The 17,318-nt window shown below is 40.2% G+C and overlaps 1 protein-coding gene across 1 annotated transcript in view; it reads left to right on the top strand.

The window, feature by feature from the left end:
- The window catches only part of LOC102530506 (E3 SUMO-protein ligase RanBP2), a 51,214-nt gene that overhangs the window by 12,060 nt on the left and 21,836 nt on the right, over nucleotides 1-17,318 (top strand). The window contains exons 5-18 of the mRNA XM_072951213.1: nucleotides 654-884; nucleotides 1,210-1,355; nucleotides 2,945-3,137; nucleotides 7,358-7,445; nucleotides 9,211-9,420; nucleotides 10,484-10,665; nucleotides 10,752-10,927; nucleotides 11,086-11,209; nucleotides 11,886-12,047; nucleotides 12,312-12,449; nucleotides 12,528-12,674; nucleotides 13,530-13,709; nucleotides 13,793-13,876; nucleotides 15,909-16,044. Coding sequence (XP_072807314.1) covers nucleotides 654-884; nucleotides 1,210-1,355; nucleotides 2,945-3,137; nucleotides 7,358-7,445; nucleotides 9,211-9,420; nucleotides 10,484-10,665; nucleotides 10,752-10,927; nucleotides 11,086-11,209; nucleotides 11,886-12,047; nucleotides 12,312-12,449; nucleotides 12,528-12,674; nucleotides 13,530-13,709; nucleotides 13,793-13,876; nucleotides 15,909-16,044 — 2,197 coding nt within the window. The remainder of the gene's footprint in view (nucleotides 1-653; nucleotides 885-1,209; nucleotides 1,356-2,944; nucleotides 3,138-7,357; nucleotides 7,446-9,210; nucleotides 9,421-10,483; nucleotides 10,666-10,751; nucleotides 10,928-11,085; nucleotides 11,210-11,885; nucleotides 12,048-12,311; nucleotides 12,450-12,527; nucleotides 12,675-13,529; nucleotides 13,710-13,792; nucleotides 13,877-15,908; nucleotides 16,045-17,318) is intronic.

The raw sequence follows: 17,318 nt of genomic DNA, 5'->3' as shown, positions 1-17,318 counted from the left end.
TGTAACAAAAGTTAAATGTTTCTGAAGCATCCTAATGTTTTTTAATGACTCTTTAAGGACACCGTTGTCTAAAAGTAAACCTAATGTCAAATCAGGGAGGGGAGGAATAGCTGGAGAGCAAGTCCTTTAGAAAAGGGGATAATCCGCAAGTTTGGGGGGGGGGCATGATCTGGAGGTGACTTTGAGAATGAGGAGTCCTAAACTCCACGTCCTCTACTTGCATGTAGACCAGCAGAGAAGGGACGAGGCTGTCTTGAAATGTCACTGCATTCAGTGGGGTCAGAAGGTGAAGACTCTGAGAAGGTAGTGGAGTAGGGGGCAGGGGGTTGAATCAGATGCAGGGAGAGCCAGTGTCCTTCAGGGATGAGGGCCCTGGGTAAGAATGACTGGAGAGGCCAAGGCTTCTGGTAGTGACCAGGGTGTGCAGGGCCGCAGGGCAGGAGCTCTGGTGGTGTCTGAGGTGAGGATGGCGGCCACTGCTACTGTGTAGTCCCAAGTGTTCCTGTCCACGTGCCTGTACTGGAAGTGACTCTGAAGGGTGGCAGTTCTGGTGGGAATTTACTAAAGCCAGACACTGGGGTGGTGCTCATGGGAACCATGAGGCGTTTAAAATTGTACAGATGTTTCTTTAATGAACGGTTCTTTAAAAATAGGAACAGCTTTTAGACTGTAAAGGTGAAGATGGATGGAATAAACTCTTCGACTTGATTCAGTCAGAACTTCATGCGAGGCCTGATGACATCCACATGAACATCCGACTAGTGGAGCTGTACCGCTCCAACGGGAGGCTGAGGGATGCCGTGACCCACTGCCGCCAGGTGGAGAGGAGTGCAGCCTTGCGCTCCAGTTTAGAGTGGAATGCTTGCGCTGTGCAGACCCTCAAGGTGGGTAAGACTGTTGAATCTGCATCTTCTACATAGGCAATTGCAGTGCATCCCTTTGTAGTCAAGCTCTGCCCTCCAAGACTTAAATTTCTTTCATTTATGTATAGCAACTGTGAAATGAGATTTTTCCTAGCATGATTTCCATTTATAATGGGTAGATTGGAGAGATAAATGTGACAAATTTTTTTTGGTGTTTTTGTAGATTGGTGTAAAATTGACGTGGCTTTACAGTATAGGAATGGGCAAAGGAATTTGTAGGCATGAAATACTCATTTTTGTAGCGCTTGATAAAGTTTTATAACTTAGAGTTTTTCCTATGAAATAGGAATATCTGGAATCTTCTCAGTGTCTGGAGCCTGATAAAAGTAACTGGCAATCAACCAGCAAGGACTTACTTCTAGCCTATGCTAACCTCATGCTGCTTACGCTCTCTGCTAGAGATGTGCAAGAAAGCAGAGAATTACTGGAAAGGTATGTAGACTTGTATTTGTGGCATTTCAGTTCATGAGTCTAAACACCTTAACAGCGTTATTATTTCTGTAATATATCCAGAGGTGATAGGTAATATAATGAACCACTTAAAAGGAATCTTTTTTTGTGGGGTATTAACTGGTTTTGTGTGACTTTGATTTTTAGAGAACAATATTACTCTTTAGACTTGATTAAATTATTTTGCTGGTAAGTACCTAGTTTGAATGCTTTATTAAGAGTCAAACCTGAAAAAGAATGTTCTAACTGTTACTTCATGTTTGATTCCAAAAAATATTCTTGAGTGAAAGTCAGAGCATAAACGTCATCTGTCAGATGTCCTAGTGTAAGTATTTGAAAATTGAAGTACTGGTATTTCAGAAGACACTTAATGTTTTAGCTTAGAAACAGGGTAAGTAAAATAAAGTGTGTGATTTTTCAGTTTTTGTACGTTTTAATTTTGAGGACCAGTATCTCCACTTGTTTAAATTCCATTGAATGAAAGCAACACTTGGATTTGTATGTTCGTTGAGAGCACGGGTTGACTAGACAGAGCTCGTGGCAGACAAGGCTCCCTGCCCAGCTGTGAGTTGAGTCCCACTGGGTGTGCCATGCCTCTGTGTTGTGTGTTCCGGCTGCTCTGCCCCCATATTGCACTTACGGGCGGAGCACCTGTGACAGTTGTGTGCCTGCCTGGCCCCTCCAGTGTGTGGCCTCCCCTGGCTTATACCCTTATCTGACTTGGAAAGAAATTCTTTTCACTGGAGTGGAGCAGATAGTAGTTTTCTTGAAGAAGTACGTGATGTCCTAAGATGAATAGGGTAGAGGTGGTCCAGAACAACTAAGTTGAACATTCAGATTATTTTAGAAAATATTTAGGAATGTTTTTTCTTTTTGATGTGGCTTATAAAACTTCTGGTCACATGGGAGAATGAGGGTGAAGAGACAAATAATTTCCTAGTAGTACTTTAAAATAATTTTAACTTCATGGATTCCTTAGAGGAGTCTTGAGAACTTTGAGGGGGACCAGGAGCTTACATACTAGAAGAAATAGCTGTTGCCCAGATTTCTTACTGTAACCTGCTTTATAATCACGCTTCACATTTCTATTAAGTATTTGTTTTTGATTTTCTTACAAAATGAAGACTCTTGACTTCTGTTAGGATTCAGAAGGCCTAACTAGTACATAATTACAAATAGTAGTGAGAAATATAATTTATTTAACTCTGTAGTTGTGTATATAGTAGAAAGAGCACTTATGGTGTTGACGACCACCTATCTTAGTTACTCTCTTACAGTGTGAAAATGACATGTTTAATGTGAGAAATTTCAACTTTGAATCAAAGAATGAAGCCATATGAGTAGAAGATGTTTTGGACGTCATTCTAGAGGTTAAATTTGAAAGGTAGGAAGTGTGTGGAATAAGAGTAAGCACTCGATGACTCGTGATTCATCAGAGAACAGGGATTATTAGGGATAGAATATGGAAGATGAAGCTGGAAATAAAATTCTTTTTTTTAAAATTACGTAATGGAACTGTGGTTATTCACAATGCAGGAGTGGAATTCCTATGTAACATTTCACTGTGACAGTTTTGACAGTGCTCTTCAGTCTGTGAAGTCTTGTGTGGGTGCGAACGACGAGCTCTCGGTGACGTTTGTGGAAGTGCGGGGACACCTGTACATGCACGCTGGCTCTCTGCTCCTGAAGATGGGCCAGCACAGCACTGTGCAGTGGCGGGCACTCGCAGAGCTGGCGGCCCTGTGCTACCTCGTGGCATTCCAGGTAATCCGCCTCCAGCTGTGCGTGCAGTGGACAGTCCAGTGAGACGACTGTGTTTCACGTGGAAGTGTGTCCTGGTACCTAGTGAAAATATGAATAGATTAAAGTGAAAATGAAATAGTTCATTTGACGGGAGGAGAATAAGAGGATTTCTGCAGACAGCGAGGCTGTGAAGCAGGCAGGTGGATGCGTGGCTGGCAGCGGTCGACATTGCTGAGGCTTTCTGAAGAGTTTGATCTTTTTTACTCTGCCATTTTGGGGGCCCTGTAGTAAGGAAATACTCTCAAATACGGATAAAACTTCTTTTCTATTTAATACAAAGAAATATTCATAACTTGGACGAAAACCTAAGGAAGTAATTTTTGGGGTGTGACTACATAAGCCGTGATGGAAGAGCATGTTTACCACAAGCATTTAGCGTGTTAGGTGAGCTGTGTGATGTGCACGTGACATTGACAGGAAATGATACCGCTGTGTGTGTAACATGCACTTGATATTGACAGGAGGTGATCTTTATTGTACAGCAGTATATTTATTCATCTTCGTTAACATGATATTTTATACATAAAACATGGCATGAAGGAAGTATGCCAGACGTAACCATTATTTTTAGATGATGAGATGCTGGCTGTTATCCCTTCCCCAGTCCATCGTGGTTCTAGTGTTTTCCTTTGTAAGCTTAAGTGGTCTGCCAAAAAGTGCAGTAAGCCTGGCTTACAGAAGTCGTTGTTAGCTTTAAAGAATGATCTTTTGCTTGAGGGAAAGAAAAAAGGGTTCACTGTAGAATTTCCTCCAGAGAATGTGCCTCCTCCTCGTTCAGATTACCTGGATCTTTTAAGAACTTGTTGATACTCACCCCACAGTGTTAAGTGCTACTTAACTGTTTGCTCAGCAGAGGCATTCTGCTTCATAAGGAATGTATTTATTAGCAAAAATTAGTGAAGTTAACAGAGTTTGCTAATTTTATATAAGCATTAAAAAGTTCTTATGACTAAATTTCCATAGAATCCTCAAGTAGCTGATAGTTTTTATATTTTTAATATGAAGGTAAAGTATATTAAATTTTTTTCAGTTAACCCACAGTCAACTGTTCAAACATTGACATTTCAACTGAAGTGCAGTTGGTTGTACATTGTCTGTTACAGGTGTATAATACAGTGATTCATAATTTGTAAAGGCTAGACTCCACTTACAGTTACTATAAAATACTGACTGTATCCCTGTGCTGCACACACATGCTTGTAGCTCATTTTACACAACAGCAGTTTGTGCCTCTGAATTCCCCTCCCCCATCTTGCCCCCCCTTCCCTCTCCCCACTGTCACCTCTAGTTCTCTGTATCCGTGAGTCTGTTTCTTTGTTGTATTCATTAGTTTGTTGTGTTAAACTTTGACCTTTTTTAGTAGTAAAAACTAAATCTTTCTTAGTTCATCTACTTGTGTCTTTCCTAGAAGACAACCACTTACCGTTCTTGGGAATTCAAAAATGTATCTGCATGTGCACGCGTGTAGTACACTGTTTACTTTTGAAAACTGTTCTGCCTCAGTGCAGGTGTCACTTGTCAGCCATTGAATACCTTGCTTTCACTTTCTCCATGGTTTGATTTTAGTGCAGAGACATCTACCTCAGTCTTGTCTCTTTACCCACCACATACTTCCATGAAATGGACACAAAATGGAAGCCTCTTAGATGCTTGTATTTTTATTGTCATTTGTTGTAGCACTCATCAGAGCACACAAGGGAGGTGTGGACTGGCATGGGGTCCTTAAGGAGTCATGAGAGGCTGACTTTTTTAATGGTAGGGTTTTTGAACTCTTGATCAGTGAAACGCTGTGGCTCTAGTAAGTACAGATGGTCCCTGAGTTACGAGGGTCCAAATTACGACTTCGACTTTTGGTGGTGTGAAAGTGATATGCATTTTGTAGACACTTACTCTGAACTTTTGAGTTTTGATCTTTTCTGGGCTGGTGTATGTAGTGCGGTAGTCTCCAGTGACACTGGGCAGGGGCAAGGAGCTGCAGCCCACCGTGGGCCGTGCAGTCACGAGGGTGAACAGCCAGTGCACTTCCAAGCCTTCTGTCCCAGACGGCAGTTCTGTCTTCCACCTTCAGTGCAGGATTCAGTCCCTTACATGAGGTGCTCAATACTTCATGATAAATAGGCTTTGCCTTAGCTGGTTTTGCCCAGCTGTAGGCTAATTTGAGTACTCTGGGCACATTTAAGGTAGGCGAGACTAAGCTGTGGGGTTCGATGGATTAGGTGTATTAAATGCATTTTGATTTATGATTCTTTCAGCCTTTCATGGGTTTATTGGGGTGTTACCCACATTGTAGGTCGAGGTTTCAGCTGAGCATTAAGCAGTCTCTCTTGAAACCTTTTAATTAAGATGAGGGAAATACTCATTGAGGTGTTGTGATTGAATAGATTCATAATTAGTTCACCGGTCACAAATGATAGCTGTCAAGTGCTCTATAAAAGGGGTTGGTTTTTTGATTTTAGATCAGTTTGAGAGCAAAAGGAATTTTGTCACATTTTGTTTTTATTTTCTGTGCTCTTCAGCATCTGTACATGACAGAGTTTGGCTTCATGTTTAGAAAATTTGTGGGTAAAGGCATAGGTCAAACTAATGTTTCAAAAATTCAAAATCAGGAGTTTTTAGGTTAGGAATCTGTTTATTTTGAAAAATTATGCTTGGAAAGGTGATTATATTCACATGGTTTGGTATTGTAGTGGCATGTAAGAATACACTGAAAAGTCCTTCCTTCCTCTGTTCCTTAGTCATGGACTTCCCTGCATTAATTTTATTTCTTATGAGCTCTTCAAGAAATGTTTTATGCTGCATGTACACACCTGTACTACCACTCCTCTTTAAAATACAGAAAGAAGATGCACTGTACATTCTGTCTGTTTTGGTTTTATTTCCAGGACATACACCTTGGTGACATTTCCATATCAGCACAGAAAACAGCGTGGGTAAAGCACCGTCATTTGTTTCAATGGTTGCATATTATTCTATGGATATACCATAGTTTGGATTTTTTAAACCAGTCCCTAAAAGCAAGATATCAGACTTTACTTTTTTGCAGTCCTATTTCAAAATAATTCTGCAATGACTAACCTGTGCCATTTCACATGTGAACATTTTTGGGTGGAATAAGTTCTTGAAAGAAGGATGGCAAGATTAAAGTGTATCTACGCATTTATAATTTTTAGAGCTATTGCCAAATTTGCAACCTCATAGAGGTTGTACCAAGTTTATTCCTGCTGCCAATTGAGAAAGTTATTAGACATTTAACAACATTTACCTGCCTCACCCTCATCGTTACTTTTAGGATATCTCTAGTAAGTGGTCACTGTTTGGACTGAGCGTTTTCAGTGATGGACATTTGCTGCTTTTCAGGATAGCCCATTGCATTTTTGGGTAATTTGGTTCTTGGTGCTTCCTTATTTAAAGTAAAAATATTTTTCAAGCTGCTACTCATTGGCATTTTTTCTTTTGGTCCTATTAAAAAAGTTTAGCCCTTCTTTCACAAGATAATCTTACTGATGTCTGAAGGCAGCTATCGTGTTTTCTCTTCACCCTTCTATTTATTCATCATTCTTCCAGTTCTTCTTCATAGGATGTGGCCTGGAGTCCTTTTACTCTCTTGGTTGTCCCAGTTTTCCCAGTGGTGTCTCAGATTACCTGTTCTCTGGAAGCGTGCTGTCCACAGTACGGCATTAATAAGTAGGATTCCCCCTCTGCCAGGTCACAGAGCTGCCACTGCTTCCCCTGCTGCAGTTGTGTTTATGCAGGGGAGAAGAGACCCCTAACCAAATACTCCATTTCCCCTACTGTGTCCTGAATGTGCTGTTAGTGGAAAGTAATTTCTCAGAAGTCCTCTTTGTAGGCATCTTTTATTTACTTTTTTAATCAGTCTCTTTGGAGGGGGACAGGTAATTAGGTTTTTATTTATTTATTTTAACGGACGTACTGGGAATTGAGCCCAGGATCTTGTGCGTGATAAGCATATACTGTACCACTGAGCTATACCCTCTCCCCTGTAGGCATCTTTTATAGATTATCTAAATTCCTTGGTTCCCAGTGTTTTGCAGTTGAATTTCCAACTCGGTTTAACCATTGGCTGTATATTCATTGTCAGAAGACCAGAAGGTAATAGAAAGGAACATCTAATTATTACAAATGTATCACTAAATAAAGATTTTTGATTCTAAAATGATCAGGTTCCAAGACCAAAGATTAAATTAATAAAAGGAGACGCTGGACAGAATCTGCTGGAAATGATGGCCTATGATCGTCTGAGCCAATCAGGTAATAGTACTGTTTAACTGATCTTATTTTGAAAAGAAAATTTCTCTTTTTTAGCACATCTTACAATTGCATCTTCTGTCTGTCCAGAAGATAATTTGTCATAATCATTTCTCTTTGCTGTGTTGGAATAGGGCACGAGGTATAGAAAGAATTAAAAGAAATAGTGTCTTCTTTAAAAGGGACAGATACTTGATGTTAGTTCCCAGGTGGAGAAACTCCTTAACCCCTCCTTATAATCTAGCTGCTAGAACCTCCATCCAGAATATTTTTAAGTACTTCCTGAGCTAAGAGTAAGTTACTGATTGGCCAACCATTTAACAGCAGTTGCTTATAAGGCAATGCCATGGGGGATATAAAGATGGAAAAGATACACAACTCTCTCTTAAGGAACTGACAACATAGTAAAGAAGATAGAAGATACATACCCACATTCTGTTAGACTCTTGGAATTTGTAGATTTATCCCAGCTTTGACTACTGGGGATGGATCCTGAAGGTCTGTTACATACTGTCTAGTTCTGCTAAGGCAAGACATGAAGGTGTTCACATAGGTAGACTCTGTAGGGAAGTGTTTCCAGGAGAAGCAATTTTGATATAAAATTGGACAGACCTTGTTAAGAGTGAAGAAGTGGTCTTAAATTAGAGAAGCTATAAGCTTTGGTCTGTAGGTGGACTGCTGGTCGAGGCTAATGTTGCTCCTCTCCCACAGCTTACTGTTTTGTGGGAGGCAGGCTTCAGTCCTTGAAGTGACCTGGTTTTTTCTTGGGTCTCCCTTCTCCCTTTGCAGGGTGTCAGTAGTTGGTAAAGTGAACTGTTTTTCACTGTCTTTGATCTGGACCTTTCTGAGCTTGTCTCTGCAAATTTTCAGAGATAATAGTCTGGTGGTAACCAAACCTGACTGACCACCAAACCTGACTGACCACCAGAATTACTCCAAAGAGTTGTTTTTTTTTTTTTTTCAAATAGCTTGATTGAAATAAAATTGTTATACGGTATTATTCACCCTTTTTAAGTGTATAGTTCGGGGAGTCTTTAGTATGTTCTCAGAGTTGTGCAGCGGTCACCACAGTCAACTTCAGAATGTTTTCATCGCCTCATAAAGAAGCCATGTATCCATTAGCAGTGACTCCTCATTTCCCTCCAAACCCGCTAGTCCTCAGCAGCCACTAACTTTGTGTCTCTTTAGCTTTCCCCATTCTGGGCATTTCCTAGAAACTGAATCATCCAATGTGTGGTCTTTGTGTAACTGTCTTTTTACACCCAGCAGAGTGTTTTCAGGGTGCACCCATGTTGTAATGTGAACTAGAACTTCATCCAAGGAGTGTTTTATAAATAGATTATTCATCCCAAATCTGTGGAATCAGAACCTCTGGGAGTGAGGTCTGGAAATAAAAAATTTTAAAAAAGCTTTTTAAAGGGTGGTTCTGACCAGCCAGGTTTAGAAGTCAGGTGTGTCAGGGCAGAAAATGTGCACTTGGTCCTGTTCTCCTGTGGCCACTTGAAACCCACACTTTTCCATCTAAAATGGAAACACTTTGGTATTTTTCACACCTTTTTTTCTTGCCTTTTATTCTGTCACGTAGACACAGTTACAGTTCAATCTGTGGTCTCTTCACTTTTTGCATCAGCACCCTTCTGGTTGTCCAGCTGGGGTGGTGGTCGGCTGAGTAGTTGTTATTTCCCTTTAGAGGATGTGAGTGAAACTGTCAAGAGATGTCAGTAAAAATCTGTATTTTTAAAATGATGGAATGTAATTTGTTTTTCAGGGCATATGCTGCTAAACTTAAGTCGTGACAAGCAAGATTTTTTAAAAGAGGTTGTAGAATCCTTTGCCAATGAAAGTGGGCAGTCTGCTTTATATGACGCTCTGTTTTCCAGTCGGTCACCTAAGGATAGATCTTTCCTTGGTAGCGATGTTATTGGAAACCTTGATGTACAAGCACCGGAGCCTGAGGATTTGGCTCGATGTGACGTTGGTAAGTTGTATCTTTCAAAAGAAACACTAACATTTTACATTTTAAATCTTTTATATGATATTGGTAAGTTGTAGCTTTCAAAGGAAACATTTTGCATTTTCATTCTTTTAGTATATGAGACAAAAGCAAAAAGGAAAATAAATTACCTGTAATCTCATTACCCAGAAGTAATGACTAATATTTTCTTGTATTCCTTTCAAGTTTTTGGGGGGTTGGAGTAAGTATAATGGGGTGGTGGTGTGTATATGTATATATATATATTTTTTTTTCTAAATAGTTGTTTACACTGTATGCATGACTTGTCTTCCATGAATTCTCTCTCATGCTGTCTCTAAATATTACTTTTAATGGTAATATGGTCTTTTTAGTAAAGTAACTATATATGCTTGCCACTTTTAATTATTGAGTGTCCAAGATGTTTCCAGTTTTTTCCCTTATATTAAAAAAATACTGATGAAGACTTTAGTATGAAGTGTCTCCATTTCCGATTTTTTCCATAGAGATTCCTAAAAGCAGACTTACCGGGACAAAATTGACGAATATGTTTAAGTTTCTTGCAAATTGCCACGTTGCCAGAAAGCTTGTAGCTCTTTATGCTTTGAGAAACCCGTCATTTTTCAGTATTGAATTTCCTGAGGAGGAAAAGATCTATTATCCTGACGGATTAATACAATGGTGTCCCATTGTTTGAATGACTTTTGACTGAAAGGACGTCTGCTGTTGCACAATTTCTTACTGGGTGACTGTTCTGAATTTGACCCCTGTCAGTAGGTTTTGTTTTATTGAGTTCTAGTGAGGCTCTTTTTTTTTTTCCCCTTAGGTGGACTTGAAAATAGCTTTCTTCATCAAAACTGTTTTATTAAAACTCCTAAATAAAGAGTATGAGTACCTTTAGTAAGATCACGAGACTTTGCTTACCATAGGTTTTCCCTGTGCTCTGATGTAGAAAAGTGGTAATAAAATTAAGGTCCCTTTAATGTGAGTCAGTTGTTTATGTTGGCAAAACTGATGGCACACAAAAAATTTTTTAAAACCTCAAGCCGATTTTTTCCCTTCATTTCAGGTGCGGTTCGAGCACACGGTGGTAGCCTTCAGCACCTTACTTGGCTTGGCTTACAGTGGAATTCATTGCCTTCCTTACCTGTAATTCGAAAATGGCTAAAACAGCTTTTTCATCATTTGCCCCAGGAAACCTCAAGGCTTGAAACAAACGCACCTGAATCAATATGCACTTTAGATCTGGAAGTAAGCAGAGATTTTAACAACTTCAGTTTTATGTGTGTTGTTTGACTTTTTTCTACTTAAATTCATTTTTTCTTTAAATAAAACAGGTATTTCTACTTGGAGTAATATATACCAGCCACTTACAGTTAAAAGAGAAGTGTAATTCTCACTACAGCTTCTATCAGCCTCTGTGCTTGCCTCTTCCTGTGTGTAAACAGCTTTGCACGGAAAGACAGAAAGCTTGGTGGGATGCGGTGTGTAATCTCATTCATAGAAAAGCAATGTAAGTAGTGAAATAACAGTGCTCTTTTACCTTACTGCCCAAAGACTTAATTCACGTCTCATGTGCAGTTTTAATTTTTAGTAATCTTGTGATTAACATGCATGTAAGTGTTGAACTGCATATTTATAAATCAGTTTTATTAAATTAAACTTTTTTAGACCTGGAACCTCAGCAAAATTGCGGCTTCTAGTTCAGCACGACATAAACACTCTAAGGGGCCAGGAAAAACATGGCCTTCAGCCTGCTCTGCTTGTGCACTGGGCACAGTGCCTTCAGAAAACGGTGAGTTCACTGAAGTGAAAGCAGTTTTTAAGAACATTACCTTAGTTTTTAAAAATCACAAGCTTTCCATTGGAAGTCTTTCAGTTCTAAAAACTATAGCAGCTTCATATTATGTCAGGTGAAATGTATTTTCTTAATCTTGCCATAAAGTAGTTAATATTTAAGCGCTTTGAACAGTGCCTGGCACAGTGGATGTTACAAGGTATTATATGTTGTTATGACTGATAATTACCTGATGATAAATACTGTCCAGCTTGAAAATTCTTTTTACATGTTTGGTGGCACAAGGCTCTGTAGGTGAGGGCATTACCTACATAGATCTTGCTAAATATTTGAGGTCTGTTCTGTGGCAAGATTGGGTGTAAATGTTTAACCCTTTGACCAAACTGTGACACACACAGAGGGGCAGGGTTTGGCTATCTAAAAATAGCAACTTTAAGAAAACAGGGTGGGCTGCCTGATTAGGATTAGGTGGTGTCATTGAAAGTTTTTAAAAGTTGCATCTAGAATGATCACTGGTATTAAAGTAGTTGATTATTCCAATATTTGGAAAGGTGAGCATATGAGTTTTGAGATTCTATTTTGCCTTTGTTTGAAATTTTAACCAGTTGTTCAGACCATGTGTAACTGAATTTTTAGATTTGACCCTTTGTGTGCTTCTCCCCTTCTATTTTAGGGCAGTGGCCTTAATTCTTTTTATGATCAACGGGAATACATAGGCAGAAGTGTTCATTATTGGAAGAAGGTTTTGCCATTGTTGAAGATAATCAAAAAGAAGAGCAGTATTCCTGAACCTACTGACCCTCTGTTCAAGCATTTTCACAGTGCAGACATCCAGGTAATGGAGGGCCTTGTGAGTTAACTGGAGATGTGGATTTCTGGTTTATAAATGAAGGCATGCAGGTAGTAACTGCTTCCGTCAATTGCCTGGCTCTCTGATGGTAGTTTTGCTGTGTAGGTCCACTAGCTGTCACAAATACAAGATGGCAGGAAAGAGTACTGAGATGCTAATCTCACAGATCACATAAAATCTTTGGGAAATCATTTGGGTTTGATATTCCAGGTAGAGGCAGTTTGACTGAAAATTACTCACTGTGTTTAGGCATCTGAAATTGGTGAATATGAAGAGGAAGCACACATAACTTTTGCCATATTGGATGCAGTTAATGGAAACATAGAAGATGCTATGACTGCTTTTGAATCTATTAATAACGTCGTCTCTTACTGGAATCTTGCACTGGTAAGTAGTGTGATACTTGAGTTAAAAGGTTTTTGTGTTAAAACCTAATTGTTTCACAAAAGCACTCTGTGTATATAGATTTTTCACAGGAAAGCAGAAGACATTGAAAATGATATGCTTTCTCCAGAAGAACAAGAAGAATGCAAAAACTGCCTGAGAAAGGCTAGAGACTACCTGATCAAGATCCTGGACGACAGCGACTCCAGCCTCTCGGTGGTTCAGAAGGTGAGCTGCAGGTGGTTTGCACTTTCTTGCTTCTGGTTCCTGGGTGGTAAGTGCTCCTGCCTTGGTTTTATATTTTGGGAAATTCAAAAACACCCAGTAATACTTTGTTAGTGCCCAGAAGGGGGTTGTGTTTAAATATTTAGCATTGCTTTGCCATAGATTTGGGGGAGGGTGTTATTTTGGTTTTTGTTTTTTTATCTTAGGCATCTAGATTTATGCTCTTCACAAAAATACTTGTTGGGGAATTAGAAAAGGTTCCTAAGGCAGGCATTCATTTTTGTTATCTTGGCAATGTAGTCAACAAATAATTGTCACCAAAGGACTAGTTTGAAATGGATTTGGCAGTTAAATATTTTACTGAAATTGGAGGTAGTTGCTGACAACTTCAGAGCATTTCTTCTCATCTTCACCCTCTGCTGTCAGCTCCCTTTTCCCCAGCTGTCAGCAGCTTGAGGCTGTTACCACTGCATTAACCTCAATTATATTCAGTCTTCCATGTGTTTTGTTGATTAATTTGTGTTGCTCGGGTTAGGGTTTATGTTGATGCCTTCCAGCCTCTGTGTTTCTGTTCCTAGTCCAAATCTGTACCTTACTTTGTTCAAGTGGAAAAGCTTCCCCAGTTAGCATTGCTCTGCCACTGTTGTGGCTGACAGGAGAAACAGAAACGGCACAGACTGGAGAGCGGGAAGACATTCGATTACATGAAAGTTCATGTTTTATTACATAAAGTGTAATGTTCTTATCACACAAAAGTGTGGAGCCTGTAAATTAGTAAGATAAAATCTAATTATTTCAAAGTTCGTTCTTCGGCATTTTTGCAAACTAAAGCCGTTGATTCATGCCTTTTGCTTTTAGTTGCCTGTGCCCCTGGAATCTGTGAAGGAGATGCTTAATTCCGTCATGCAGGAACTCGATGACTACAGTGAAGGAGGTCCTTTTTATAAAAATGGTTCTTTGCGAAATGCAGATTCAGAAATGAAACATTCGACACCATCTCCCACAAAATATTCTCTGTCACCGAGTAAAACTTACAAGGTAAGTGGGGAAGAAATGAATCATTCCACACTGCAGGGTATGTTGCTGTTCTAAATGTTTTAAGTCCTGTCTTATTTTTTCAGTATTCTCCCAGAACACCACCACGATGGGCAGAAGATCAAAATTCTTTATTGAAAATGATCTGCCAGCAGGTGGAGGCCATTAAGGTAAATCACTCAGGTTCTCTGAACTGTGCCTCTCCTATTCCAGGTTCCTTCTTTGGCCACTTTCTCACTTCCTTCCAGCCCTGTTCAGAAGGTCCCTTGGCCACACAATGGCAGACTCATACTCCGTTTCACATACTTCCATCGTGACATTTGCCATATTTATGAAATTACGTGTGTGTCTGCACCCTCCCGTAGATGTGACTTTCACAGGTGGAGACTCTTACCCAGAACATAGTGTTGCTCCTGGCACAGAGGAGATTCCGAAGTGATTGAATTGAACTAGTGAGATACGTATTCATACCTTGGTCTGTGAGCTCATGTCTCAGACTGACTGTGGTTGTATGTGTCAGATTTATAGCTCAGATTTCACAAGGGGTCTAAACTTCAAAAGGTCTCCTTTTTGATATTTCATGTTATAATTAATTTCAAATTAATTATAAAGAAATGTTATGTGTATGTGATCATATTTTATAACTATATGAAGGTGACCTTAAGTATAACAGTCCAAGGAGCTTTATTTTACTTCTTTGAAATGGGAAGTACAAGTAAATTGTTTCATTTTCTTTGGTAAGGACTATATTATTCCTACTGCTGGTTACACCAGAGAAGTCTTGTGTGTGTGTGATTATTGCAGCACTGTCAGCAGTGTGTAAGATCGACAGAATCTTTGTTCCCCTCCAAACAGCACTTTTTATGTGAACTTTGTAGACTCGTAGCCTGTTAAATAGTACATATTTACTGTCTAGGTTTCTGGCACCCAGCCTTGTACTCTTGGCAGCACTGGTCATGGAGTGCCAGTCCGTGTGCCGGAAAACTGGCTTCTGGTACCGACAGCCACTGACTTGTGGTCTCAAGCCAGGCACTTCCTTATCTTTCTCTCTGTTTGGCTTCTCACCTGTAAAGTGAGAATTGTACAACCAGTTTCTATCACATGTTCTGGTTGTTTGAATTCTTAAAATTGTGATTATAGATTTGATTGCATGTTCTAAGTTATGGCCTGGATACCAGTCGTGACCAGCAAAGTTTTCCGATTGATTGCATCAGTTTCTTTTTTTTATAGACGTGTAGCATCTGAATTAGACACAGTAGATGGATGAATGGGGAAGTTTTTATTTAGTTTGGAAATTCGGATATTTTTGACCTCAGTAGCTATAGCTTTGGGAAATTTCTGTTCCTAAAACACTTGTAGAAGAGGAGAGCAGAAATGCCGGGTCTGTGTCTGACCTCAAATAACTTAACTGTTCCTGACAAGTGCCTGCTTTGTAGGTTCTGGGGGTGGGGAAGGGGGTTGTCATTTGGTTGTCCAGAAAGTGATAGATCTGATTGCTATCCACTAGTGTCATTAGAACGCAGTATGTCTGCCGCTTTTTAACTGTCAGAATTAAGAACTTAAGTGCCTGGAGCGCATTATTGTCTACGTAATATATTCTGAGCAAGGATCACTTGTTTTCCCGTTCCTGGTAGAGCATTTGAGCATTACCTAAAACATTAACAGTGTTCCATGCAGCGTATGCGGTGAATGGGAAGCTAATATTGGGAGGTAGTTTGGAATGTGGGTGGTCCAGGTGGCTGAGGAGTAAAGCAGTGTGAAATGAGGATGCTGGAAGGATTGAAATTGAGGTGATACTGCTTAGGACCTTCAGCATCAGAGGAGTTTAATTTGTAGGCCCTAGTTTCCTTGAGCAGAGAAGTGTCTTGGCTGGAACGGAACTTCAGAGAGGTTATTTGAGCACATGTGGGATAGAAACGGAGATGCAGCCACTTAGGCAGTTGTCCTATTGTTTAGGTTAGAGCTGCCTCTGAATTCTGGAGTGAGTGAGTTAGGTGACAGCACTAAGAAACCAGAGAAGGGAGCAAATACAAGTTCTAACAGATTTAAGGATCGTATCTTAGACCAGCACCTGTTTCCGAATATAAGAACTAAATTGTATTCAGAATATAGAATCTCTTTAAAAAGGCATCACCAAGCGTTAAGTTTGCTCTGGCACTGTTTCTGGTGATAGAATTGCTTTAAACTGTCTTCTTCCGACAGAAAGAAATGCAGGAGTTGAGACTGAACAGCAGTAACTCGGGGTCCCCTCATCGCTGGCCTGCAGAGAACTATGGGCCAGACTCAGTGCCTGATGGACATCAGGGGCCACAAAATTTTCACGGGGCCCCTCTGACGGGTGAGTTGGCAGCTGACTAATCCCAGGTGTTGGTAAAGTCACTGTGCTACGTCCTCCCTTACGTAGAGAACTTGTCTCTGTATGTTTATATGCGTATCTGTATATGTCTGCCTTTGTGTTACTTAAGCTGTGTTTGGTATTGCCGAGGCTTTTTATAAGCAGAAGCAAAACAAGCTTTATCTGATCCTGTTTATATCAAGGCTTAAAGAAACCCTTAAATGCACATCTCAAAAGGAGCTGAGACTGAGGTGGAACTATGCCTTATAATTGAAGAATGTTAACTAATAGTGTACTTTAAAAGATGCCTAGCTAAGAACTTAAACTTCTGGGAATTATTTTGATGATACACTGAGAGGTATGACATTCATAGGAAGTTTTATTTTGAAATACCACAGTCGCATATAGAAGGAAGGAGTTTGGAGCTAGATCATACAGGACTTGTAAGTTGTGCTCTGCCACTTACTGATCTCTCTGAGCCAGTTTGTCTTTTTGAAGGACAGAGATAATACTTGGCATCATGTGGTTGCTGTGAGCATGTGTGTGTGGAGGGGTGTATTAGGCGTTTACTTAGAGTCTGCAGTAATCACGTAGTGGACCAGAGGGTGCAGAGGGTTCTTCCTTTGGGTTGTCTGCGTGCAGAGGTGCTCTGTGTATGTAATCTAGTTTAATTACAGTAACACAGAGTGTTAACCATTATTAACCATTATTAACCCGTTTTTTAGATGAGGGACTGGGTCAGGAAGGGTTAGGTGACTTAGCTGTTACTGTACAGCCAGCACCAATAGAGCTGGGTTCACACTCCAGTGCTCTAACATTAAAGCCACTTGCCCCCATTAGCCAGAAGTGATGGTAAAAATGGGTTTCTCTTACATGAGACAGATTGCTGACATGGTGGTAGTGCATATTTTTTTCCAATTGGTTTTAATTCAAAAAAGACTGAGCGTGGTAGGGCCTAGTGCAGCACATTGGTGTGATGGTCTGGAGGGCCATGCTTAGGGAAGACCTGCTGTCTCCTAATAGTGTCCTCCCAGTGCGCATGAGATAACAGAACATGTTTGTAAAGGCCAGCTCACTGCATGAGCTGAGTCATAGTATAAATGTGTGAGAAGTCAAGAGTTTTAAGCATCACTTACTTTGAACCCTGTGTGCTGCATAGAGCCTGGTGTGGAGAAGTTAAGCTGGGCGGCCGGCCTCTTCCAGGGCTCCCTGTGGGCTGTGCGTTCATCACTTGGCACCTCGTGGGTCACAGTCCCATCTTACCCTCCTGTGTGCCG

Source organism: Vicugna pacos, chromosome 28 (assembly GCF_048564905.1).
Source record: "Vicugna pacos chromosome 28, VicPac4, whole genome shotgun sequence".
In the NCBI taxonomy this organism is placed as follows: Eukaryota; Metazoa; Chordata; class Mammalia; order Artiodactyla; family Camelidae; genus Vicugna; species Vicugna pacos.
This window is presented reverse-complemented; position numbering and strand designations above follow the sequence as displayed.